This window comes from Folsomia candida, unplaced genomic scaffold, assembly GCF_002217175.1.
Source record: "Folsomia candida strain VU population unplaced genomic scaffold, ASM221717v1 Fcan01_Sc001, whole genome shotgun sequence".
In the NCBI taxonomy this organism is placed as follows: Eukaryota; Metazoa; Arthropoda; class Collembola; order Entomobryomorpha; family Isotomidae; genus Folsomia; species Folsomia candida.
Window position 1 is genome coordinate 27,439,143 of NW_019091193.1, and position 26,750 is coordinate 27,465,892.

At 40.4% G+C, this 26,750-nt stretch overlaps 4 protein-coding genes across 5 annotated transcripts; 2 read left to right on the top strand and 2 right to left on the bottom strand.

Annotated features, from left to right (window-relative positions):
- Positions 1-167: 167 nt before the first annotated feature.
- LOC110863072 (5'-AMP-activated protein kinase catalytic subunit alpha-2) lies at positions 168-5,170 on the bottom strand. 2 transcript variants are annotated; one of them, XM_035851115.1, is made up of 12 exons: positions 4,752-5,170; positions 3,103-3,392; positions 2,890-3,031; positions 2,610-2,703; positions 2,253-2,397; positions 1,959-2,165; positions 1,794-1,899; positions 1,547-1,652; positions 1,235-1,460; positions 992-1,155; positions 757-925; positions 168-368 (listed from the first exon to the last, which is right to left on the bottom strand). In XM_035851115.1, exons 1-12 carry the CDS (start codon positions 5,153-5,155, stop codon positions 271-273), a joined length of 2,151 nt encoding a protein of 716 aa, XP_035707008.1. In that variant the 5' UTR covers positions 5,156-5,170; the 3' UTR covers positions 168-270. The 2 variants fall into 2 exon arrangements, with proteins under 2 accessions (XP_035707008.1, XP_021967995.1); XM_022112303.2 differs by lacking the exon at positions 4,752-5,170 and adding an exon at positions 3,528-4,012.
- A 1,527-nt stretch (positions 5,171-6,697) lies between these two features.
- Positions 6,698-13,225, top strand: LOC118435296. The gene is made up of 4 exons (XM_035851109.1): positions 6,698-9,895; positions 9,986-10,799; positions 11,219-11,606; positions 12,290-13,225. Exons 1-4 carry the CDS (start codon positions 8,857-8,859, stop codon positions 12,680-12,682), a joined length of 2,634 nt encoding a protein of 877 aa, XP_035707002.1. The 5' UTR covers positions 6,698-8,856; the 3' UTR covers positions 12,683-13,225.
- LOC110857256 lies at positions 12,680-14,082 on the bottom strand. Its single transcript, XM_022105879.2, has 4 exons — positions 13,752-14,082; positions 13,428-13,630; positions 13,275-13,348; positions 12,680-12,923 (listed from the first exon to the last, which is right to left on the bottom strand). Exons 2-4 carry the CDS (start codon positions 13,486-13,488, stop codon positions 12,693-12,695), a joined length of 366 nt encoding a protein of 121 aa, XP_021961571.1. The 5' UTR covers positions 13,489-13,630; positions 13,752-14,082; the 3' UTR covers positions 12,680-12,692.
- Positions 14,083-20,546: 6,464 nt separating this feature from the next.
- On the top strand, positions 20,547-25,647 carry LOC118436560 (dendritic arbor reduction protein 1-like). Its single transcript, XM_035854947.1, has 2 exons — positions 20,547-20,936; positions 23,898-25,647. The coding sequence occupies exons 1-2, from the start codon at positions 20,745-20,747 to the stop codon at positions 25,461-25,463; spliced, it is 1,758 nt and encodes a 585-aa protein (XP_035710840.1). The 5' UTR covers positions 20,547-20,744; the 3' UTR covers positions 25,464-25,647.
- Positions 25,648-26,750: the final 1,103 nt, after the last annotated feature.

A 26,750-nucleotide genomic window follows, 5' to 3' on the forward strand; every position in this document is an offset into this window, starting at 1 on the left:
TGTCTCGCAGATTTTTGTTTTTGTCAAGTTTACAAAGATTTTTGCATGAATATATACCGTTATTAAATATTTTTGTCGATTGCATTCGCTTATCGGTAAATTACCGACGGTAATCAAAGATTAGACAAATATAATAAAAGCTCTCTCCATCCATGTGGAGGATTGAATTGGGTTTAAATGACTTGAATTTATTAACATTACTGATAGTCTTAAGTCACTCAAGAAAAATGCCGCATTGTATTGTTACAAAAATTGATAAGTGTGAATGGCTCAGCGGGCGAGTTGTGTAATGAGGGCGGCACACATTTCGAAGAATTCCATCGTGTGGTGACTCAGTCCTGCGGCAGTGGTCGATAACATTTCCATACCTGAGGAAATAATAGTAAATTAAATAATTAACTAAGCAGATTACTTGAGGGTATTCGCAAGTTTTAAATTACACACAAGGTAATCTATGCATAAAGTAGCTATAGTGTGTGTGCTGAAGATGCAAATTTTTGGCAACTACCGAGTTTGGAAAGGTACAAAAATGAACATGAATTGATTATTGTCACTTGAATAATTGTTCAATTTTAAACTTCAAAATATATAGAAATTTCTGAGATAGTTTCTGCCCGTATCAATTTTGCAGGCATCAATCAATCGTGATTTTAGAACTACTAGTTGGTAAACTGATCAGACGAAATGTGCACGGTTTATAAAGTTATCCGATGAATTAAATAGTTTCATGATGATAAATTCAAATGGGAGACTCACTGGAATGCATGTTCTCTTTGTCTTGCTCTTCGCAAGAGAGACTCTTAAAGTCCAGCAGATAGCTTTTGTAGTCGACTTGGTACAATTGAAGGGACATTTTAGCATGCTTGGTATTATTGGCGCTCTTGCGTCGTACACGGACGTGGTAAGGATTCACGATTTTCCATTCCTAAGCACATCACGAAATTAATCAATTAACCGGCTAGTTATAATAAGGTTAAAATAAGCGACTCACAAAATCCAAGGTCTTCATCGCCCTGTACACCTCGTTCATGATGTCGTGTGGTTTACTTTGCGATCTAATTCCGAGATGCCACTTTGCCCTCTTGACCCCACTGTTTTTATGTCGATCTGCATTGTTTCCGACTGGCACTGAGGTGATGACACGTTCACGAAGGGCTATATAAAAGCGAAAATTAATTATACATAACATCAGGTTTCTTTTCTAGCGATAGCTTCTTATCTTATCATATCTTACGCGCTATACGTTCTGGATGCGGCCTTATCGGGCTATGGATGCCGTCTGACGGAAAGGCCGTCGGTGGTGGGGAGCTGGCTACATAGAAATCCTTTATTTCAGCTTTAGCCGCCTCGTCAGCAATTCTGCGATTGTCGATGATTAAATGATAGGCGATGGAGAGCTGGTCGTGTGGATCACCGCTCATTAAAGCGTTGTGGACTTCGTTCTCGCTGACGCCAAATTTCTGAAAAAATATAAAACCCATGATTTTTTTGCAAAGCATTTAACAGAAAATTCTCTCGAGAAAGTTAAAACTTTGCAAAATCTCACCTCGCAAACTTCATGCACAGCGTCGGGATCGATTACTGATGTGTCTTGATCCACTGGAGATGGGAAGAGATACACGGGCAAGTCTTTCTGAAACCAGTCATGCTTCCTGTGATGCAAATATAAATAATATTTCATCATGTAATTATTAAATCTTAGTCATCATCACCTCACATGTTTGTAGTTTTAGTAATAATCACGTGCAGCCAATCAAAAATTGAATTGGAAATGAAGTGTAAAATGCTCTTACTTGATATCTTCTATCGTCGCCCTCTTCATGGGATCCACCTGCAACATATGGCACAACAAAGCCACCACAGATTTGTTCAAGTACTCGGGCAGTGGGAAAACTCCGGCTGAATAAAACATTTTTCATTAAATTTCCCATTCTTCTCTTAAAAACAGGCCGACTCACATTTAATCTTGCGGAATAACGTTGGAACATGTTCATCGTCAAAGGGGAGCGTGCCACACAGTAAGGCGTACAGAATGACTCCACATGACCAGATATCCACTTCCGGGCCGGCATACAACTTGCCAGAAATTACTTCAGGTGCCGCATAGTTGGGAGAGCCACAGCTTGTCCGGAGGAAGTCTCCATCCGTCATCATGTTCGAAAGGCCTGATTGTATTTTTTTACAATTTGTAAGCTTATCTCACAAAGTTTATATGGTTTACGAAATTACAAATCAACAACATTTTTACTCACCAAAATCAGCAATCTTCACATGCAGATTTCGATCAACTAGCAAATTCTCAGGTTTCAGGTCCCGATGGACAATCATGTGACGATGGCAGTAATCAACACCAGAGATTATTTGCTGAAAAAATCTACGTGCTTCGTGTTCCTTTAACTGGAATGCAAACACAATTAAAAGTATTACTCAGCTATTGACCTCAACCTGTAAACAAGCCCATTATCGTTATACTAAAGTGGTGAGTCACCGCAGATATGATTTTATGACTACACGTTATTAAGTTACCCATCAGAGAGTTACATAAATATGTTGACATGACAGGATTTTGAACTTTTAACTATCCCATTAAGAATATCAATTTTATGTACCTTGCCCTGTTTCACGATATATTCGAACAACTCCCCTCCCGAAACGTACTCCATAATCATGAATATGTCCGATGGCGTACTAATTACTTGATATCTAATGGTAAACAAGTATTTATTATTTAACTTCGTCGTAATTAATATCATCCGTTTGAAACTTTAAACTTAAAGTAAAAACAATCTAAGATGTCGAATTTATCCCTTTTTACAATTTCGTAGCATATCAAAAAATTTGAACACTTTACACGGTTACAAACTTGACCTGATTAAATAGAATACTTACAATTTGATGATGTGCGGATGCCGGAAGAGTTTTAAATTTTGAATTTCTCTCCGAATTTTACTAACGACGTCCAAACTCTTCAATTTATTCCTGTTCAGAATTTTAACAGCAACTTTATGTCCAGTCAATTGGTGTTCACCGACTAAGAAAACAAATCACAAAAATTATAAAGAATCCATACTTTTAGTTTTATATAATTCAATAACAACTCACTTTTAACTTTCCCAAACGTCCCGGTCCCCAAGGTCTGGCCGAGGACGTAATGTCCAATTTTGACGATGGGCTGTTGATTCATCACCGCGGGTGGTACGGGACTTGGTCCCCCGCTCGTCGGCGTCATCCCCATCACGATCGGGCTAGAACAAAACAGATCCAACGAACCGACGTTAATCGCACCCCCGCCAGAAACGCTTCTTTGCCGTTCAACGGGCTGGGGGACACTCTCCTTCCGCAGTGGCTGTGGATCCGCCATGGGTGGGGCTGAGTTGTGGCGATTTGAGGCCCTAGGGGGTCGACAACAATTAAAATAATCCATTAATAGATATGTCCAATTCATTAAAAAAGCAAAATTTTAACGTGCTGCAAAACGAAACGATTTCACGTTCAAGGTTAAGTTAAATAAAACTGGGATTACTCACCGAAATTAGAATAATGAGAATTTGCTTAATTATACAAATTCGCGACTAACTAAATGTATCGAAGATAATGACGACTTAAACTTTGTACTTTGGAATAGTTGATATAAAGCTAAAATGAGCACCGGAGTATTAAACTAGAAATTCGATATCAGGTTAATTTGTTTATCTAGGTTTTGGTTTTGCCTTCAGTCCTGCCCTGTGTTATTTTTCTAAACAGGATGTATTTGCTAAAATCAAATATTGTCGATGCAAACACAAACAATTTGAGATTCTTGTTTTGTTTTGATGTAAAGTATTTTACGTCTTCACTTTCGACCCCGGATAAGAACGGAATACCAAGGAGTCGCTGTTATTGTTATTATTATCGTTCTGTTAAGAACATTTCAGGAGGACAATTGCGTTCCTCCAGCATGCAAAAAGGTTCCCACACTAAAAACTTTCACTCTTTGAAACTGGACACGGGATCAGATTATTTTTATTATACGCAGCACAAATCCTGCTGTGTGAACGTGTGTATGCAAATAACCACTATATATACCACCACCACCAGAACTTGTATAAAGTTGTATATGCCACTAATACATAATTTGTCTCAATAGTGTAGTCTGTAATACCATTTTTTCTTTTGTCTCATTTTGTTCTTCTCGATTCGAATTAACTTAACATTTACTGTGTCATCTGCTATAAGAGTTCTAACTCATTACATAAGCCGAATTATTATATTATTTAACACCAGTTTATTTTTATTTTGACGTGAAAATCATTCAATTTCCCAAATTCCAGACACAACTTGAATGACTTTGAATATTTTATTTTGACGTGAAAATCATTCAAGTTGTGTCTGGAATTTGGGAAATTGAATGATTTTCAGTGAAAATTTTTCACATCAAAATAAAATAAAGTCATGTTAATTTAGAGCACCTTATGCGGTTCAGCTTATTCGGCTAATATGATCGTGGATTACTTGGAACTCTTATGGCAGATGATATACTACCCCTAGGGAAATTAACTGTTAAATTACAAATTTGGGAGGGGCATGACTCACGTAAAGAGTTTCCAATTTTTGTGCAAAGGTTCAATTTTATGATTAATTTATTGTGATTGTGACCTCCTAATGGCCTAGCTCACTCTGTCCCATTTAAGACTATAGGATATTCTCACTTTCTTAAATCTTAGACCGTTTCTATATGTTGTATCATTTCATAGCGAAAATTAACCACTTACCAGAACGCAGAATAAATATCCACCACTTGTTCAAAGATCACCGGGGGTTTGGGCGACGACGGTAATGATGCGACGTTATCTTCTTCAGTCCCCTTGACCTCATCCTCCTCGTCCTCCTCCTCATCTTCCTCTTGAATAGGAAACAGCTCCCACGAGCTGAGACGTCTTTTTACCGGAACGGTGCTGACTTCCAGTTCAACGTGGAAACCGAAGGGCGGCAAAGCTGACGACTTCACGACCTCCCAAGCCGCATTGTTGGAGAAGTCGTTCCTATTGAGGGGTGAGGACGCCCAGCCACCCACGGGGGACGTGGGGCGGGGAGGAAGTGGGCGGTTATCGAGGTACGCATGGTTTTTTGGATAGACGACATGGGTTGCTTTACACAAGCCGATAAGCGCCGCCATGGTGGAGATTATTTATGGACAAACAAGCTGTCGGGGGCAGAAAGGATATGTATTCTTTTCTAATTAATGCAATTTTCAGACGAGAACTTAAAAGCGGTCACTCACCAGTGAAAACTATAGAGTTAGATACATAATGGTTTTACAAAATTTTAAGAGACGGATTTGACTATGAGTTAAAAAAGTATCGTAAATTTTTCTCACCAAAAATAAGCCGGATCTCCTCAACCTTGTCGATGGCTTTACTTCTAGTTCTCGAAGACCTTAACTGACCTCGTTGTTAACCACTCCCACACATAAGTCAGTGATAAAAATACTTAAAAACTTCTTCTTCCACCACCTGGCCAACAATTTGGGAGATCGTTCCCTTTGTCGCCAACTGATAAGCCAGTCTCATCCGAACTTATCCACCTTTTCTGGAACCTCCACACTCGGTAGAATACCCGGCACGATAACACCCTCCAACATTATTATTTCCATATCAAGGACAAGAAGGTCACAGGTTGGCAAGAAAAAAAGTGAGAAAAAACGATCCCAATTAGGATTGAGGGGTCGAATAGTAGTTCGTGTTGAAATTTTGTGTCAGGAAATTGAGTCTTGCTGTTTACACAAAATTGTGAATTAATAAGTCAATTGTTCGAGATTTTTTTTTAAAGCTGAATCGTTAAATTTAGTTGGGACTTGACTGGAAAGAAATTAGCTCTCGACTGAGGCCTCAACTCCGACGGAGCGACGTTTTTCTTCCCAGGAGATTTTTGCTCTGGAGTGGTTAGTTAATTACTCTATAGTCACTTATAGATTTAAATTATTGGCATATATTATATATCTGGCTCGATATATGGCTTCGAACATGGAGTCGTTTTATTATTTTGCTGGAACGATAATAATAAGTCTCAAATTGCATGCTTGCTGGCTGGCTCAGGAATTTTCCTCGGTTGACTGGCGTCTATCATGTCTCATTATTGGTGATTTTTAAGTCTGCATGAATACTGTTTGACCTATTATAATAGTTCCAACTTGGAACTTCCAAGTGATTCGATTACAGTAACTGAATGAGCCGAATTATTTTATTCTTTAACACCAGTTATTTTTATTTTGGCGTTTACATTATTCAATTTTGTATGATTTTTAGCGTAAAAATATTTAACAGCAGTTATTTTTATTTTGGCGTTTACATTATTCAATTTTGTATGATTTTTAGCGTAAAAATATTTAACAGCAGTTATTTTTATTTTGGCGTTTACATTATTCAATTTTGTATGATTTTTAGCGTAAAAATATTTAACAGCAGTTATTTTTATTTTGGCGTTTACATTATTCAATTTTGTATGATTTTTAGCGTAAAAATATTTAACAGCAGTTATTTTTATTTTGGCGTTTACATTATTCAATTTTGTATGATTTTTAGCGTAAAAATATTTAACAGCAGTTATTTTTATTTTGGCGTTTACATTATTCAATTTTGTATGATTTTTAGCGTAAAAATATTTAACAGCAGTTATTTTTATTTTGGCGTTTACATTATTCAATTTTGTATGATTTTTAGCGTAAAAATATTTAACAGCAGTTATTTTTATTTTGGCGTTTACATTATTCAATTTCGTATGATTTTTAACGTAAAAATCATAAGAAATCGAATAATTACTTGGAACTCGTAACAGGTCAAACTCTAAAACAGTAAAAACTATCTGACTGTTGACAAGAAATATTTATATGTCTTTATACCAAATAATATCTACGGATACATTGTAAAATGCAGGCTAGGAAGGTTTTGGATAAAAAAAACTATCCCAAATTGCCTCGTGTTTCTAATCCTTTGTACAATTTGTAGTAATCCATCAATCTAAATCGGAGCTAACCATTTACATACGTTTATATTTTCTAAAATTCATGAAATTCAAAGAGATACGAGTCTGCTTTGTATCAGAAATTTGCAACAAACCTGTGTGAGCAATTACATGTTTCTTTAAGTCGATTTTTGTATTATTTGCAGAGGAATAAAGGGTTTTATTTTCACCGGTGCTCAGGCGTTTGCAAATCACCAGAGGAAAATTTTTTCATGTAATAAACTGTGTACACTTTAATAACGAGTGAAATCAAGGAAATCAAGCAAAATTCCATATTTTTCTATTTTTACCAAATGAGAAACCGTGTTGATAACGTTAATTACTATACCCAACTTTACGCCATTTACTCGGTTTTTATTTTCTACGTACACAGTATTTACAAATTGCTTGCTCGTCAACGTGTACGATTTCCTTTTTACCCAGCCAACAAATAAGTAGGTTGTCCACCTCGCACAAAATCAACATTACCATGAGAAACCCATGAGAAACTCATTTTTACTTGCACCAAAGCAAAGACAAGTCACATGGTCACACTTGACTGCGGTAACTTTCATCAATTCTTAAAAAATGCTCTGTAATTCCAATACACACACGTCAACGTAAACTCGATTTTAATCCAGAGTCTCATCTTGCCTCCTTTGTTTTCTTGCTATACATAGTCTCACCTGTAAATTTTACATACATTTTACAAAATATCAACAAAAAATGTCCGAATAAATTCGGGCATGACCTACAATTAATTATTATAATAGTAATTTTCCTCTGGTCTGAAATTCTTGCCCCATTTTCATTTCACTCAGGGACATAACTCATTAGTTCCCATCATCGTAGTGAATTGTACGTACGGAGTTGTATAAAAAATAAAACTTGACGAATTTGTTTTACTTGGTGATGATTTGTGCTAATCGGAAGAAGTGTAGCGTAATTTTGCCACAGCTTCCATTCCATCTCGATGACCGCTATACTGCATGATATCGTTGTGGTCGAAATATGCCCCTCCGTTCGTCCACCACCAATTGAAACAAGGCTAATGGGGTGCGAGACTTTGCTCATCGTCGTCACCACACACAGCACAAAGTCGTTCACCAAAGTCGTTATTTTCAACAAACTTGCAGATTACATTACACTCGCATCTCTGCTCTCTCGCAACAATTTATGCCCGAATGAAACTGTGTTAATAGAATGTTCATACATATGCATGTAGATACATATGCTTATAGAAAAACCATCAATAATAAATAATACCTGGGGACCGTGTGGACAGGATGGCTCTCTTTTTTGAGGGGGATCACTTCCCATGTTATCCTTGACCTCGAGAGGGGCCAAAATTCCACCACAATCCTTTTCGTACGGCCCATATTTCTAAATCTGATGGTCAATGGCAAGGTTAGAAGAACAACAGTATATTAAAAATACATACATACATAGGTAAAATATATAGCGGTTCTTTGCAACGAACACCCTTGTTCACGCCGTCGTCCAAACATTTACTCTCGTGGAGTTTGTCTGGTCCGAAAGCGTTTCTATATAAGGGGATGAAACGCGAGGTGTCCGAGTCCAGTACCGTAAGTCGTCACACTAACATCCTTATGATTTAAAGTCTGACAGTAATTGCTCCCTTTTTCCGGACTGAACTGGTTTCGAGGGTGGATTTGGACCAGATTTTTCTCTGTGAAAAGAAAGAATTCTTTCTTAGTCAGGATTCCAAAGTGTCACCAATGTCAACGTGGTGTCCAGTCAGGGGGCAACTCTATATTTAACTTGTACCCTTGATTTATTTCGGTAATTTTACTCGTGAGAAGGTCGACGAGGGTGATTCACGTTAAATTGAGGAAGAGGAGAGCAGAATATAGGACAATGGTGAAGGGAGGTCTGCCTTGGTGGTCGTGGGTGTGGTGTGTCGTGTTGGTGAAATTGTGCTCGGGAGCTTCCACGGTTCGAAGCAGTGGTGATGGTGGTGACAGTGTCAAGAATCCGATTCCCGTTCTCTACTCGACCTCCGGGATTGATAAGGAGTTTCAGCTCGAACTGTTCAAATCGGTTTTTGCCTCCCTTCGTGACCTCGACGTGTCGGGGGACACTTTCACCCCGGATTTTATAGATGTATCACAACTAAAAAATTCTACTCTGGTAGCGCAACGGCTTTGGACCAACTCTTTGGCAGCTCCTACTAGTCTCACTTTGATCTCGTTATTGAGCGAGTCTCACTTGTCTCAAATTGCCTCAGAGTGGGACCGTCTCGTTTCATCGAACCCGACCAGGATTACGCGACCTGTTAAAATTTATACGCCCCGATTGATCGGTGGGGTTCATTTTCCTCCCTCCGTGGTGGTCTCGTCGGTGCAGATGGGTCGCACCGGGGCGAGTGTGGCGTTGCTCAACCGTGTCGCCAAGGTGGGGATTAATGCCCTCATTCCCGTTCTGGATGGTGGCGACGTGTCGCAGGTCAAATGGTTGGACATCTTTGAACAGGAGGCCGGTCGTCTGGGAGGGATTGGATTTACGGACCCGATTTTTATCCAGAGACCGGATCATTTAGCCACTTTTCGGGAAATGTTGGACAAACAGGGTGGAATTCGGGGGGGTTCGGGGAAGAAGAGGTTTGGTGTGCTTTTGTTGGCCAGGAATGGAAGCAGGTTAGCACTGAGGGCGGCTGGAGAGAGGGAGCATGTGCAAATGGGATGGTTTTCTCCGGATATTTTGGAGCATGAGGAGTGGGCTTATGGGGGTGGGGAGGAGGGCGACGAATCCAGGGGGAGGCAGAGGAGAGAAATTGCGACGAATGTGACGACCGTTAATGCACATTTTGGCCTCTACACGGTCAACTTTGTGGGTTCGGGAGGTTGGGATAATCCCACGAGGAGGAGGATGTTGCGAGAGTTGACGAAATATACGGGTAGGTCAAGGGTCAAACAAGCTAGGTCATTGTCTGTCCTCAACTGAATATCAACAAAAATATGAATATCTACTGTAAAAATTTCATTAGGTGCGAGTCCTCGTATATTGACCTCCGTGCTGGCCTATGACACGGCTGCCCTGGCAGTCGAAGAAGTCACTGGAGGTCAAATCTCCACCCTTCCACCCCTCTCGGGAGGAATTCATTTCTCATCTCAAGGTCAAAGGTCGGACGGGGTGTACTTTGGCGTCTCAGCCGTTCCAGAACTTACCTCTCAGTCGGCCACCCTCCTCCAACCGTCCACTTGGATCTTGGAGGATACCATTTCACTCAAGAGAGACGAGTTGCAGGAAGAAAAACTCGTAATTTCCGACTTCCAGGTCGCCACTTCCTCGCTGCTCACCGGGTCAGAGTTGCGCATGCTCGCAAACAAGACGCGGATTGATGTCGGGTGCTCTGAATACGTTATGAACCTCATCACGCACGACCCCTTCAACCAAATGCCGTACAATTACTACTTCAAGGAGGAAAATCTACCAGAAAACTTATTAATTCCGAACCAGCACGGGTTTGGGATTACATTCCTCTGTTTTCATGGGTCCGACAATGTCACGGAGGAACCGCTCACGACCACGTTGCAAGTCGCGTGCACACCCGGAGCGAAAATCAGCGAGCCAATTAAGTGTTTCCGATCAGAGATGAAATTACGACAGAAGCGAAGTCCGGTTGAAGTGGTCGACAGCGTCCCAGCGACCCAGTATCAATATGGCTTCGGACAAGTCAATGACAACAATTGGAATTTGCCGCAGAATTCGAAGTGGTCGAATCCTAAGGAGGATGCGAACAATAATAATTATTATTATCAGAGCTATAACTATCCATCCACTCCGGCACCGGCCAATAAGTGAGTAATGATAGAAGTATTTACAATCACTCTTAAGTTTTCAACACACGAAGTTCTTTTAGAAGTAATTATGTCACAATGATTGTCAAGCTTTGTAACTGCGTAAATTTGTAGAAGGTTGAAAGCAAGTTCATTTTTATTTTATGGGCCTCGGTCAATCCGCTTCTATTCTTTTACAAGTTTACAGATATGTGAAAAGATTAATTTGTAAAAGGATGGGGAAATTTTTTACTATAATCTGCATCTCATGAAAGCAAGTCCATTTTTATGAACATCAGTCTATCCGCTTCTATTTTTTTACGCAAAGTTCAAAAATTTACCGTTTACAAAAGTGACGTTGTTCATCAATCTTAATTGTCCCAGAAAATCAAAGGAAGGGAATTCTCTTCTTATTAATTTAAAATTTACTTGTCCCCCAGGCGTCTCGACTCGTCCGTCTCTGCCGCATCGGAAGTGTCCACCACCCCGGCACCCGCACCCGCCCCCACGTCCAACTTGCCCGAGCTGAGACAAATCCTCAAGGCAGCGAAACCCTTTGTCGGCTCGTGCATCGGGTCGACGACGGGGTGCGCGATGTGTGTCCTCGTCTTGGGCCGACTTCCGCTCGGCGCTGTCCCTGCCGCCTGCACGGGGCCGTGTTTCGTGGGAACTTTCGGAAGTTGTGGGGCCCTCTTGGGACGAGTCTTTTCGGAAACAACGGTCATCTGCACGGAGTTATTTCGACAGGGATTGATGGATCCGGAAACGTTCATGGCGGACGTGGAGTTTGGCAGGCTGTTGCATGACCAGTTCCCAACGACAATGCAAGTAAGTGATTTAGAGGGAAAATATCAAAACGGTGCGATTTTTGTTCTCATTTTGCATACTAAATTTGTGCAATCCGTTTTGTTTTATGAGACATTATGGAATTAAGGTAAACAGAATTGGGTCTTATACACTTTGTTACTTTTAGTTTATTTTAATTATTGCATCATCGATTAAATAGTAGGAATACGTACATATCTATATACAGTAATATCACGAAATTTAAATATTTCCATCTATTCTTATATACAATAATAATCAGATCAGCACATGCAGCACACATAGAACAGCACAAACAAATAGAAAAATAGTTTCCATTTCAAACCCACGTACAACGTATCACGTATCTATTTCCATTTTAACATTAAAAGTTCAATCTCGGATCCCGTATTAAAATTGCGAAGGCGTCATCATAATAATAAATAATATGTACGTATAAAATTTGTATGTATGGATGCATTGCTTAAAAGTAGTAGTTATCGTATGATGATTAATTAATAGTTGATTGATTGCCCGTATTCATCATTCATCAGCACATCCTCGTAAACTGTATAAATTTTGTAAACTTGGATCACAATTAGAACAAGTGGGTGAAGTTCTCAGGATATCGTAACCTCGTTTCACCAACTTTACAAAATTTACACAGTTACAACATAATTAAATTTTCTCTCTCTTTCCTTCCGCAGGGCTACACCCTTCTCGCCACGCCACTCGTCGATGTCATGAAGACATCCCCCCTTATCACAAGGATCGTCTCCTTCTTCGCCCTCCCGTGGGCCCACCACATGAAATTTCTTGCCGGTCGGACTAGCCAGCCCAGCATTGGCGGACTTTTAATCCACACCCTGGGCTTCCCCCTTTGCAATATTGCCGGCTATCTCGACTCTATTTATCACGAGTATTCAAATCATTATTATTCAAATTATATGATAGGATGGTCAACATTTTTTTCCATCGTGGCACTCGCAGCACTAATAATTTTAACAATTTTGGATACAAGGAAGTGGAAAATGATACTGCAGTACAATACTATTTTTTCAAAGAAATTTTGGACGTGGGGGACGAAAAGGACGTTATAAATATACTATTTTAGTTGAGAACACGCGGAATGATGACGTAGTAGAAGAAGATGAGTAGCGTAACGATAGCCAAGCCCACGTAGCACGTCATCTTATTCCCCGTGACGCCCCGAGTGAGCCCTATGTTCCTCAAACGCCCAGACGATCCGCCCAAACGGGCCCGACCCGACTCCATCTCATCACCAAGTCCGTCCAGGAGAGGGATCTGGTCACGAGCCTCCGAGTCAAGGTCAAAGGCCAACTGAAATCAAAACAATGAGACGACATGGTGATTAAAATATAGACTACAAATCATCAACATGACCTCCACATCTACAAATACCTACCTACCAGTGACAATAAGACTTTGTATATGTAATTAGCTCGTTAGGTAATTATTACGTACGATATTTATTTATCTATTGTAACTAGAGACACATTAAATATGCAACTATTATTGTTTAATGGAACGCTTTGGTACAAATGAAAAACGAAAGTACTGACCAAGACGAGTTACAAGGACGGTACGAATCGAAATAAATGTCAAGTTTTCTACTATTTTAATTCGTTCGTTGTCAGTTAGTAATTAATTTTAAAAAAGTAGGATTCTCACATTCTTGAGCTGATTCACTTTGGAAGAGAGTCCTTCGGCAAGAGTCGAGTTGGCACTTTCCATCATATCCTCGTCTAAATGTGGGTAAAAATGTGTAAATTTATTAAGTGTTCAAAAATGAGGAGACGATTTTTCTTTCGAATTTTGCTTTACCCATATTGACAACGGTTTTGCTTCCACTTGGGCCGCGATACGTTCTTGAGTTTCCGTACATCGTTCTCCGCAAAACGGGACGGCTCGCCTCCTGCCTCTTTCGATTAAATGGAGCAATTGTGACAACTCGTCGCCGCCGTCGTCAAATTCGACGTCAATCGATACGGGAGGATAACTGGGCACCTTTTTCAACCTAGGTCAGCCTATTTGTGGAAATTTGATAAGTAAAAGGTCAATTAATTATAAATGTGACCTCTGACGTTAATGTGACCAATTAAATCATTAATTAGTCTTATTTAAAAATTTCTCAAAGAGTGAACTTACCTAACGGCAACGGAAGTAGCAATTTCTTTGTAACTTAATACTAATTACTTTACCTCCTTAGTTAACGACACGCTTATCGAAATAAGTAAATAATTTATTGCCACAAGGAAGAACTTTAAAGTGTCGTCAGTAAACAAACCACGTCACACAAGTGAAGTTGACGAATTAAAAGTGGACAGATTCATTTTCCGCTACCCGGCTCAGCTGATGTCCACAAAAATAAAATAAATCCACATTTCCACTGCTGAGATGGCGTCCAAGTCTCACATTTTATGTTTCACTCTGACCAAGTAAATCCCAAAATCTCACAAACCCATCATTATGTTTCTACGTACTTGAGATTTGTGGGGCTAAATGGGATACTTTGGACAAATAAGTGGGTTATCCGTCCATGGGTTATCTTAACTGTTGTTTACCAGATCGCTGATAAGTTCACTGAAACACCGAATTATTAAACTCCGTTTCACGCTATTTGAGTTAGTTCACATTGAGTACATTAGCCGAATTATTTTATTATTTTACACTAGTTATTTTTATTTTGGCGTAAAAATCATGCGAAATTGAATAATTCAAATAATAATTTAAATAATTTAATCGTGATGAACTCAAACAGCGTGAAACATAGTTTACGTAATGAAAGTATTTTTGTGTCACAAATCGACATTTGGTTTTAATTTGCTAAAAAATTTAGAGTTCGCATAGTGGGAAGACCTTCTGAAGTAAAATATGCAATTGTTTACTAAAAAGATTTCAAGTACTGCATGCATTTTTTATCCACAAACTTCCCGAATTGGATATATTTTTACCAAGTCTTTGTTCCTTACACAATTCTCAGTCAGTGAAATAGATCTTGTTACTTAATAAATATCAGCATAATCTGATGATTTCCACCTTTAACACAAAAAAACCTTATTAAAACACCATAAACTTTTCCATGTGTCATAAAATGTCGAAATAAATATTCAGGATTTTTTCCCACATAAAATTGACACGTTTCTCTCACTTAAGCCACTTCTTGACGACGATGCTATCTCTCAAAGTCCACTTATTACCTGGTGCGACTTAATTGCGGAAAAGGGTCTCCGCCTTAAAAATGTGTCATAATTTGGATATTCTTCTCTCTCCAGGGAAGACTTTATAGCTTATAAATGAAGGGCGTACTGACCAGTCCGGTCCGCAGTAGCAGGCTGCATAATTCGGTGGACATTCGACTCTCTTGGCTTGGCGACCTGGATGATTTTAGGCGGGGTCGCTTTGAGGTCGTCCATGTCAATGTAGATCATCGGACCGGACCGGCCAGTAGCAGATTATTCATGAATGCACACACTTTATCCCCGTTTTCCCTTATCATCATCACCACTTAACCCACTAAACTGGCCTAAACACCCAAATTGCCATCGCATCATGATCTTATTTCTTATCACTAAATTCAGTGGCAACTTCCCACCCAAAGTAAAACAATGGGGTTACACCCAAGTCTCAATTCATCTTGTAAATCCCAATCTTATTTATTCTCCTTATTTACACACATGCAGTTTTCCTGACTTAAATTTAACTAAAACCCTCAACTAAGTACTTACTTATTTAAGTCGTTTCTAATTAAATGGAATATGTAAATAGATAACAAAGTGAGACATGTGAAAAAAATTTCAAAAATCTGTCTGTTCTCTCTTGGCGTGGCAAAAGATTCGATTTTTGATGACAATAAAATTTATTTAGTTTCAAAGGAAAAGAATTTGTGTCTCTGTTTATTTTTTAAAAAAGAACGATAAAAATATTTGTCCTCTTCATAAATAGTTTACTCAGTGCATTTTTGTCCTTTGAGAATTAAGCAAACCTACAAGATTTACATCCCCCATTAACTCAGCACGGGTGGTGGTGGTGGTGAAACAAAAGGTTGAAATCAAAATGTACACGGTTTTTATTTAATTTTATCAAAAAGGCATCCTTCCTGGGAGATGATATTTAGCAGGAGTGTGTCTGCCTTGTAATACCGGGGTCGACTAATTTACGATATTATGGAGCATTTAATATTTAGTTGAACACCAACAAAGACCGCCGCCCGACCGCCTCGGGTTTTCCCAAATTGTTGATAATTATAACATTAAATCACCGCACACACGTAAAATGCACAGTAACAGAAGAACAGAGAACATCACATGGCAATTCAAATCCTAAAGCAGACCGTTTTTAATCGCATTTTCACATCAACCTGAACTAAACTTGTGTTCGTTCCTCGTCGGTTTATTTGTTTGCATTCATTTCTCGTTATATTATTGTTATTATTTGTTCCCGACGGTCCGTAGTGGTGAACTATTTGTTCCTAGCTTACTTTATGGCTTGGTGTCCTGCAGAGCTGTATGGAAATTAGATGAGGGGCATGATTACCGTTTTATGGATGGCTTTCTTTAAGCAGAGGGGCGAACTGGGACATTTCTATCGTTTGGCGACAGTCATTTTCTTGGTCGAAATCGTGATTGCGAATCATAACTATTTGATACAATCTTTCGCTAATAAGGGCAACCATCTACATTATTTGGGCATAATTAGGTGCAAATTTGACCGAATTAACGTATAGTAATGAAGTGAAGTTAGGCTAATATTTGCCAAATTTGAGACAGAAGTTCGGACAAAATCTTGTATTGCTGGTACCATTAATTAGCGCATCACAGATGTCTGTGCTCAAAAATTACTCAAATTCAAAACTACTCACCCAGAAATACTTGAGACAGAAGTTCGGACAAAATCTTGTATTTTAGGTATCATTAATTAGCACATCACAGATGTCTGTGCTCAAAAATTACTCAAATTCAAAACTCCTCACTCAGAAATTAACCGTTTCTCTCAATTATTGCAAATTCAACGAAATCAACTGCCATAGTTCCAAATCAGTCAAAATTGCATATCTCCACAATCACTCCATCCCCCTCTTTTGACCAATTTGTCTCAAGATAACGACTACACAGGAGTCGTCTTCTCTTAAAAAAAGCGTAAAAATGCTGAAATTTTATTTATTTACACGAGCAGCAGCACATTCCATACCTCATTTTTCTTATTCATCCTGCTAATAGTGCGATGATGATGATGAGGCAGAGAAGAAGTGTGAGATTGCGTTATGCCGTATGGTACGTGTCATTATAACATTACGCAGTTTGTGTTGGATTGGATTGGATGGATACTACACAATACAATGCACCATTTCAAAACCATTTTGGGCAATAATTTACACGATTGAGATTTAGACGCCCTCAAAACCATATTTGAACCGACGGACGAACGACGACCACGACGACGACCACGACGACGACCACGACGACTACGCTACGACGGTGGAGGAACAAATTCTGTAATAATAATAATATTCATCTCTCTCTCTCTTTCACTCTCGAAAGGTCCCTGCAGAAATAATTTGGCCCAAATTTATCATTTTTTTGACCCCTCTCACGCTCCATAAAAGTCCAACATCCCTTCCGCACATCCCCTTTTTTTCTCTCAGTGCGGGGGTGGCTTTTAGTTTTGCAACAATTGCGTCCTAATAAAAAAAAGTGTGCAGTTGTTTGAGACGATCGACATCTCGTCCAAAAATCTCATCCCTTTTCGTACCTAGACAAATGGAGGGATAGACATGCAAACTGTGCAGTCGTCTTCTGGGGTAGGTAAATTTTTGGTATGGTTTGGATTCCTGGGGCTGTATTTGTTTTCCTTTCCTCTGCATGGTCAGATCCTCCTATGATTCTCTCAAATTTGAATTATGACATGGATTCAGGTTGACTTGTCCAACCCTTTCAGAATTTTGGATGCATTTTTTCCCTCCGGATGCGGAAACTGGTCTTATCTTGGGTCCGATAATTATCTATGAACTAAATCGTGGTGGTGAGTTCCTTGCTGGAATTTCCCCCTCTTTTTTTACCTACCTCTTCTCCACCCCAAAGTACATAATTTCATTCCATGGGAAACAAAACAAAGCAGCAATCTTGATTTGGAAAATATCCATTGTTATATTTTGGACAGGGTGACAATGCAGACTATTAGTCGAGTTTGGTTCACATGCTTACTTTTACATCGCAATTTGTTCCTACTTGTTGCTTATTATTTGTCATTACTTGTTTTGAAGGGTTGTCAGATTTTTTGGAGCACCTCCTCTCCGTCCAAGTGATGGGTGTCATTTCACGTCGTGACATCAGTGACACTGCAGAAGCCGCAGGATTAACAAGGGGACGATAAGAACATGTCATCCCATTGCTCCCGGTCACCCGAGACATCACAAATAATATAATCGTCATTCATGATGATATGTTCCGCCGGTCACGAAAATATTGTAGACTCGAAATCTCGGATTTTTTTCCCTTGTGTCCGATCCTATCAGTTTTTCGATGAGATGAGAGCACATTATTGATGGGCAATGACTGCAATGTTGCAGCTTGGTGCGTGCGTGGGCTGGTCAAAGTTCGGGTTAAATTCCATCCCATTGTTACTCGAAGCTTGGTATCCCTCGGATCTCCAATTAGGACGAGGAGCTTGTCAGACACCTCGGAGATAATGCGCGATTGTTGTGTTCCCCTTCGAAACGGTAACAACACAAATACTTACTCGAGGAATTAGGCAGATGAAGGTTAAATAGTGAATAATCAGAAATCTGTGTGTGTGCACTACAGGGTGGGACGGCCAGCCGCGCGTCTTGGTCAGATGGATGGATGGATGGACGATGATGCTAATCATAATTATTGACTTTATACCATCATCGAAATTGAGTTATTATTCTTGATGATAAACTTTTACTCTCTCTCTCATTATGGCAAACTGACCTTTGCTGAGGTTACGTGAAGAAGAATGATTCGAGGGCGAGATAAATTGATATGAAATTAAGTTTTGATTTCTTTCTGTCGTTCATAACTTTGCAGGCGCGGAGGAATAAATACGATCATCTCAGGTCTTGCGGAAAGGATGGGGTCAATTCCTCACCACTTTGAGGGACACGAGCTCACCTCCGCAATCCTGCTTGCACAACCCTTCAGGACAAATAATAAGTATTCTCCTACACAATAATGGACAATATATTTACAATAATCGATCCACAAGGAAGAAATAAAGCTTACTCATTTTTTATGAATCACTCAAAGTCAGAACTAAACGAAACGAACCCTTCTCTTTCCACCCACGCGTAACCATTTGAGCACCAGCAGCACCAGCAGCATTTTAACAACAAAACAACATCACAATAAACAATGTAAATCCTTCTCGTCGTAGAGATCTGATTTTTGGATTGGCGTTCACATTATGAAATCGAACTTACTTGGCTTAAACCCTGGACATCATTACGATACGAACCACTTTTCCTCCATGGGAGCCTAATCTGGAGTAAAATGAGGTTCAAATGACAACAACCACGATGACGACGACACTGTCGAGCTTACTTAATTCCTCCGCTTTTTTGCACTCTTGTAATGCCACCGGTTTGATGCAATCATCTGGAAGAAGACGAGCGAGACGAGAAAAACGAGTCGAATCCTCGACCAACCAAGTGGAGGCAGGAGGAGGAGGAGACAAGTTCCTCCCGACAGATCGCCTCCCATTTTTGGGACCATGCCTTCTGTTTGCATAAAATCTTTGGGTGTCGTCGTCGTCTCTTCGGGGCAGCATCATTCGCGAGCTCAGATCGCCATCAAGGCCACCACCGACGACGCAGGCGAGAGTATGTACACCAACCTGAAAAAGTAGCCAATCGCATCTCAAGATGTGATTCTTCTCCACACAGTAAATATCTTTGAGACGGTTTTGTCCATGGGGAAATTAGAACAAAATTTTCATCTCTAAACCTTTCTCGGGTGAGGAATGAAATGAATGGGCGACTATGACCTCATCCTTTTCCAACCACAAAACTATTTGAAACAACAACAACGAGGCAGAAGATTGATGAGTTCAGCGAGTCTACTTCGGGAGCAGCAGTAGGTCTCAGAAAGTCTCAGATCTCATCCTCCCCTCAAGTCCAGGAGGTAAGGTGAGGATACTAATAAAAAATAACATTGTAAAATTATCATCCCTTCGAAGGGCCGTGCGGCAATGGTGCGATCTGTCGGAATTTACACTCGACAGTGAGTCAAAGGATCAACCAATGCGTGACATTCTTTCCGCAGGGCCCCCCTAATAACGCGTACCTTGAGTCTTGCAACAATCTGTAGAGATATTCAGATACGTACGTACGACTCCTCTTTTCCTTCAGCACGTAGATACGCTTGCATACGTAATGGGACAACACACATGCAACCTTTCTTCACCCCAATATGTCAACATTTGTGCAAAAAACACCCCCTCACTGACCCTCCCGAGGGGGCAAAGGGCTCCAGCCACGTCCCAGGTGTGCAAACTGGTGCAATACGGAGAAAAAGTGCAATACGGATGGTAATAAATCCATAAATCACTCACTGCGCAATTACTTAAATATGCAGTTAGTTACAAAGAATAAGTTGCATACATCTCGTCAAGTAGCACTTATTCAACTAATTGTTGTCACAACACGAGAAGAAATGAAACCCTGCCATGAGACTTCCACGTACAGAAAATAGAATCCCATTTTTTCCTCTCGTCGTCATCATACTCATACATTTGAACGTACATGGAATGGATGGCTGAGAGCCGAGTGTTACGTATTTTGTTGCAACTACTACCTGTGTATGTGTGCCTACCTGTAGATTGTAGTTTGATCCTCACCTCACCTCCTCACCTGTGTACCTCTCGTCTCGTCGATTCCATATTTTCCATCCATCTCTCTCCTCTTTGTGCTCATTCATACCGTGCACTTTGGCCAGGCAGGTACACCAAGCAGCGTTCCTTCCCTACAACAAACTACGACTTTCTTCGCCTGAAAATCGTCTCAATTTCGATATGTCTTCTTCTTCCTCTTCTTGGACTTTCTCCCCAGAAGAAAAAAAGTGTGTGGCGTGATTGCGTGCGTGTCTGTTAGCGTGTGAGTTAATTTGTGTCGTGGGGGGTTGGATGACACTGTTATTGTCGAGTGGTAGCAGCAGCAGCAGCAGCGTGGTGCGAGAACTTTCTTCCTTCTCATCACCTGAGTGCACTTGGGTGGTTCGGAATCCCGTTCCAATGATAATTCCTCCCAAACGCTCCTTCCACTACGCCACCTGTCTCGAACTCACCATGACTGAGTATCCGGACAATAATTGCAACGTAAGTGGCGAATTACTTCGTTAGTTATTCTGAAAAACAAAACAAAAAAATCACTTCCGCAAATTGTCACTGGTAGTAATTGCACATTAGTCTCAAACTGCCCAACACCGTTGAATCTCTCCTCCGGTATTACTACATGCATTTGCAGTTTGTTTATTGCTCTGCGATTTTATTTATGTTATTCATTTAATTCTCTCATTTCCTACACGTTGGTTGCACTTCTGTCTTATTCGTCCGTATGTGTGTGCGAGTTAAAGAGCGTGAATCCGGTTAACCTGTCAACCCTTCATAATATAATGCATGCATACTTTACATATCCCGGAGTAGTAAATACGTACTTGTTCGTCGGCGTCACGGATTTCAAAATCGAAACCATCTCCGCATCACCAGCATCCTTATTAGTTTTATTTACTGCGGTGTGTGTAGGTAGGTATGGGAATTCTATAAATAAACAACAAAATGTGCACATAGTATGGAATGATGTAGGAATTTTATGTGGAAATAAATTAAGGGACGAGGAAGCAGAAAGGCTGGTTTCGTTCAGGTCATTTAAGCAATTTTTGAGAGATCTTCATTCCGTTTGGGATGAGTGGAATGGGAATGTTTTTTAAAAGGGTGAATTGGTCAGTTGTGGTGGAAAAATAAGGGCCCTGAAATATTGAATAAGTGCGAAAATTTGGCACTGAAATAGTTTTGATATTGATGTGTAAATGCAAATTAATGGTAGATTGATCAGTTGTGGTAGTGGGAAAATAAGGGCCCTGAAATAAATATGTGCGAAAATTTGGCACTGAAATAGTTTTGTAAATCCGAATTGTTTCAAACTTTGTGCACCTTTTTAAATTATAATTCTTCCCATAATTTGAAAATCTGGTCAGATTTGGGACAAATTTCACGATAAATTTTTCTCTTTCATAAATTTCATGTTAAATATGTCGCAATGTTTTGATGTACATAATGCAATTACTGATAACCAGACAGACAGATAAGCACCATGTAAAGATAACCAATATACGAACCTGGTTGGTTATCACGTTCTTAAATTAACCTTTTTCCATCCCCTCCATCCTCGGGAAGGTTAGTTAGATATTAGATTCCAAATGATTTCCAGCAAAAAAGGCCTCATCCTGCACGTACGAAGGAAAGCAATTCATTAACAAAACGATAATAATATAATTCCCACTCTGGTTTACATTTCATTGTTGCGGGATGAGAACAGGGATGTTAATTCGTGTCATGCTGTCAATTCTCTAAGCACGCGATGAGCAATGAATGAGCGGACAGGTAGGACTTGAGATCCGAGGATGTGAATTTGTAAATGACTCAATGAACGAGGCACGATTTCTCTGTTCCTTAACTCGTTCTTCGGAAGGACAGGGTTCCTTGGGAAAAAAGTTACGTCGAAAATATCAATTTTAAGATACAAATCGTACAAAAAGATGAAAATTACATACCAATTTCCTGTACTTTTTGCCGTCTCAAAATTATTTCTGCATTAGTGAAAGAATGTTAAAAAATTGCTTTCTTCCATTTAAAATAACAAATTTTACGACACAAATCTTACAAAAAGTTGAAAATCGAATATCAATTTTCTGTGCTTTACTTTTGTCGTCTCAAATTTATTTCTGTTTTAGTGAAAAAAAGTCACTACATTTTTCTGCATTGTGAACTTACGGACGACTTTTAACGTCGATTATTAAAAGTATGATGTTTAAAATTATTTGTAAAATAATAAATTCTGGAAATTTGTTTTTCGACTTTATTGTTCTGCAATGTAATAAAATGTTGCCAAATTCTGTGCACATTTTTAGTGCTATGACTTTTCCACCTGGAAAACTTACACAATATCTTAAACAAAATTTGTATCTGGTGACTTTCTTAAGTTTTGTAACCAAAAAAGTATCAAATTTTTGGCGTCGTTTTTTGTGCCATGACTTTTCCACCTGGAAAATTTAAAATTCATACAGTATTTTAAAGAAATTCTGGAAATTTGCTTCCGTTGACTTTAAAAGTGTTGTAACCAAAAGCTAACAAACTTTTACTGCTTTTCTTGTATTCCACTTGCAAAAAAATTCGCTTCATACCAAAAATCGAACCCTGGTCAATAAAGACGAACTATAAGAAAGGAAACGCATCTCCCTAAGATTTGTGTACCATCTCCACTTTTTGGTTATCTTTATCTCTTCCTCTTCTTAAACCGCTGCCAGCTCCTCCTTCTCCTCAGCAATCGGATACTCCACCAATAACCAACAAATAAAAATTCCTCCTCCTTCCCAGAGGAAATGAGGAACGTTTTGTAAACAGTGGGAAAACGTGAAATTGATCTTCTCATTGTTTGTCTTAAAAATCTTAAAAAAAGTTGGGAGAGCAAAAATGCCACACCATATCTGGAACATATTTCAATAATATTTCCTCCACGAGACGACTAATAAGTATGTAACTGGGGAGGCAGGGAGGCAGCCAGGTAAATAAAAAAAGCGAGCAATAAAAATTTTCAAAGTAGTCTCTCTCTCTCTCGAAAGAAATCTTGACTTTATTCCTTTTCCATAATAAACTTGGTTAATTCCGTAGGCCTTGAAATATATGGCTCCACTCTTCCCCATCAAGTCGTGGTTTATCATGTAGAGAAATTTCATATCTATATTATGCTTGTGTGTACAACTCTTTCGTCACACCGTCGTCGTCGTCGTCGTCGTCACTTGTAGGCATATCATCACCCATCCATGCACTATGGACTAGGAGGACATAAAGATAGCGGGGTGAACGGTGGTGCGGTTGTGGTTTGTGGTTTTAGAAAGCGGAAAAAATCTCATGGGGAAAGAATGGTAATGAAAGAGTGGATTTTATGACGTGAAAAAAGCCCTTGTTTCACGTGGTGAAATCAGTTAAGAGAAGTAGAAGAACGACTTCATTTCATTACTATGTTGGTCATTATTTCTTATGTGGTTTGTTACCTTACAGATGTGGCAAGACTTGGAGAGCGTCCTGCTCAGCGATAACAATGGAGGAGGCGATGGTCAAGGTTCACCTCCGTCTAGACCCTCCACCGAACCTGTCACGACCACCACGACCCCGGTCCCGTTCTACTCAGGGTCACGAGGAGGAGGTCACCTCTTTGTTCCGGGTGAGACCCCGTCCACCTCCTCCTCCCCGCAGGCACCGACCAGCACCACGACCGGAAATGGTGGTGGTGGAAACTTCCTCGTTTTCAATTATGACCCCACATCAACCACGACAACACAACCGTGCTCACTTTCACCCCTGAAGGAGGCCAGATGTGCAATCAAGGTCGAGGTGAACGATCACCACCAAACGTCCTGCGGAGATGATAACAATAACACGACCACGTTACATAACAAAGGGACGGGAGGAGGTGGAGGCAACCGGTACGACCACTTGAACATCCACCCCCACAACAATACACCCCCACCACCCCCACCACCGCAAATCGGAGTGATCAACTACATCAATAAACCACTGCACCATCCCCACCACCACTACGAAGGGGGCAGTGGCAAAGGGAGTGGAACCTTTGGGGGAGCCTTTCAAGACTCGCACTTCTCAATCTACCCCACTTCCGGGGGTGGGAATCATCTCACCCGTCCCCCAGGGTATCACCACCACCACCATCACCATCACCCCCTCGACCCCAGACCAGAATACAATCCGGAAAACTACACCTCTTCCGGGGTGGAGAGTAACTTCTCCCAGTGCCAATACTCACCCTCGACAAGTCCTCAACAACAGCAGCAGCAGCAGTACTACCCTTCATCCGTCCCCCCTGCGTCGGCATCCTCCTGCATGGACCACTCCTCCTCCGCGACCACGTCCTCTCTCAACATTAATCTCAACCTCAACTTCCAAGGGGGCAATCTCAACTCGCGGTTTCATCCCCATCTCACCAACCACCACCACCACGTCTCCCCATCCCCCTCACTCCCCAATCACTACTCCTTCAAGGTCATGACCCCACCAGTTTCGCCTGCCTATACGCCTCGAGGAGGCGGCCTTATCCCACCACAACAGCAAACCACCACCCCCCACTACCCACCCCAACCGCCACCACCACCACCCCAACTCTACCACCAACTCCACCACCACCCAAACAATCAATTCCACCACCATCATCACCACCCCCACCACAATGTTCAGAACGATGCTGGCCTCCTCGGCGGCCACCTCGTCGTCACGACGCCGACCCCGAATAATCCTGCCACCAAACCGAAACGGGGTCGTCGTCGGTGGGGGAGGAAGAAGGTGACGACGCATTCCTGCACGTACACCGGGTGTAGCAAAACCTACACGAAATCGTCCCATTTGAAGGCCCACCTCCGCACCCACACGGGTGAAAAACCGTACCAATGCACGTGGAAAGGGTGCGGCTGGAAATTCGCGAGGTCGGACGAACTCACGCGACATTTTCGCAAGCACACGGGCGATCGACCCTTCCAGTGCAGATTGTGCGAGAGAGCGTTTTCACGATCGGATCACTTATCGCTGCATATGAAGCGACATATCGCAGTGTGATTAGATTGTCTCAATTTGCCCCCACCTCTTTGTCTGATCTCATTTTTGTCTCCACTCATATATACAATACGTATTTACATACATGCTGAAAAGTATTTAGAGGGGTAATCTGCGACTTTAAACTATTTTCCACTCTTATCCGGTATTCTGTTCCATAAGGAGAAGATGAGACGATACACGTAAATAAGTTTTTTTTATTATTACGTCTTGCACACCGACCAAAGAAGAAAGTAAAAACCAAAAAGAAGAATACAATTTTAATCTTAGTTTGACAATGAATACATAAAATTAGAATAGATACACCATTTTTTGTATGTATAAAGAAGGCCACAATAAGTATTTAACTGCGCAATAAAAGTTTTTTTTTGTATAATCATCATAATCCAGCTGTCACAATATTAATTCAATTATTTAATCGGCGTAGTCGTCGTCATTCTGCATGCGACCACTTCATTTTTATCACTATATTGATCCATCCTACCCTATTTTCTTCTCCGCTTTTTGACAGTAATGAGTTATCAATTGTTTACTCAGAGAAAGAGAAATACATACAATCAATCCACGATCAGACATCACTCCGGTCGCGTAATGTACTAATCATAAGACGAGGAGAAAAGTTAAAAAAATGAAATAATGAGGTGAGCAAATATAATTATCGAATTGATTATCCTCCTCTTGCCGACATTACATTTGACATTACGTCCACGTCCCCCAAAGAGAGAGAGAGAGCAAAGTACACAGAAAAGTAGTACGTAGTAAAGCGTGATAAATAAATAATAATGGAAAACCACGTTGTGGTCGTAATCGTCAAAAAGTGAGCCTTGCATTCTAGAAATGGAGGTCTCCTAATGTAGGTTCTTCGATTTTGACAAAATTAGTGTTAATTGATCGGAAATCTAATCAGTGTGAAATTTGCGAAAGACACAATCACGTTTGGCGGAGATATTTGCATCCGAAGAGGAGAAAATGCACCTTAAAGTCGACAAGTTTTATACTTTCCAAATTTACTACACATTTTGTCCTCTTCGGATGCAAATATGTCTTCCAAACGTGACCATTGGGAGATCGCGTCTTTTGCAAATTTCACACTAATTAAATTTGTAATCAATTGATACTAGTTTGCTCAAAATCGGAGAGCATCCGCTGCGAGATCTCCATTATATTCGGTAATGCGTCCACTTTCACCCCACGAATCCATCCCCATTGGAAAAACTCAGTATTTCTGTAGCCTGACCTTCGACCTGAGCAAATGAAAACTTAGCTGTGCCCAATCTTCTCCTGCAACAT

Bases quoted from the DNA above. Each gene is read 5' to 3' on its own strand.
- LOC118435296 (XM_035851109.1), top strand. From the start codon at position 8,857: ATGGTGAAGGGAGGTCTGCCTTGGTGGTCGTGGGTGTGGTGTGTCGTG. The intron at 9,896-9,985 runs GTAGGTCAAGGG...AAATTTCATTAG, and splicing joins AGAGTTGACGAAATATACGG to GTGCGAGTCCTCGTATATTG. The intron at 10,800-11,218 runs GTGAGTAATGAT...CTTGTCCCCCAG, and splicing joins ACTCCGGCACCGGCCAATAA to GCGTCTCGACTCGTCCGTCT.
- LOC118436560 (XM_035854947.1), top strand. From the start codon at position 20,745: ATGACACTGTTATTGTCGAGTGGTAGCAGCAGCAGCAGCAGCGTGGTG. The intron at 20,937-23,897 runs GTAAGTGGCGAA...GTTACCTTACAG, and splicing joins ATCCGGACAATAATTGCAAC to ATGTGGCAAGACTTGGAGAG.
- LOC110857256 (XM_022105879.2), bottom strand. From the start codon at position 13,488: ATGTACGGAAACTCAAGAACGTATCGCGGCCCAAGTGGAAGCAAAACC. The intron at 13,349-13,427 runs GTAAAGCAAAAT...ACCCACATTTAG, and splicing joins CAAAACCGTTGTCAATATGG to ACGAGGATATGATGGAAAGT. The intron at 12,924-13,274 runs GTGAGAATCCTA...TTTTGATTTCAG, and splicing joins AAGTGAATCAGCTCAAGAAT to TTGGCCTTTGACCTTGACTC.
- LOC110863072 (XM_035851115.1), bottom strand. From the start codon at position 5,155: ATGGCGGCGCTTATCGGCTTGTGTAAAGCAACCCATGTCGTCTATCCA. The intron at 2,704-2,889 runs GTAAGTATTCTA...GTTTACCATTAG, and splicing joins CATCCGCACATCATCAAATT to ATATCAAGTAATTAGTACGC. The intron at 2,398-2,609 runs GTACATAAAATT...TTTGCATTCCAG, and splicing joins ATATCGTGAAACAGGGCAAG to TTAAAGGAACACGAAGCACG.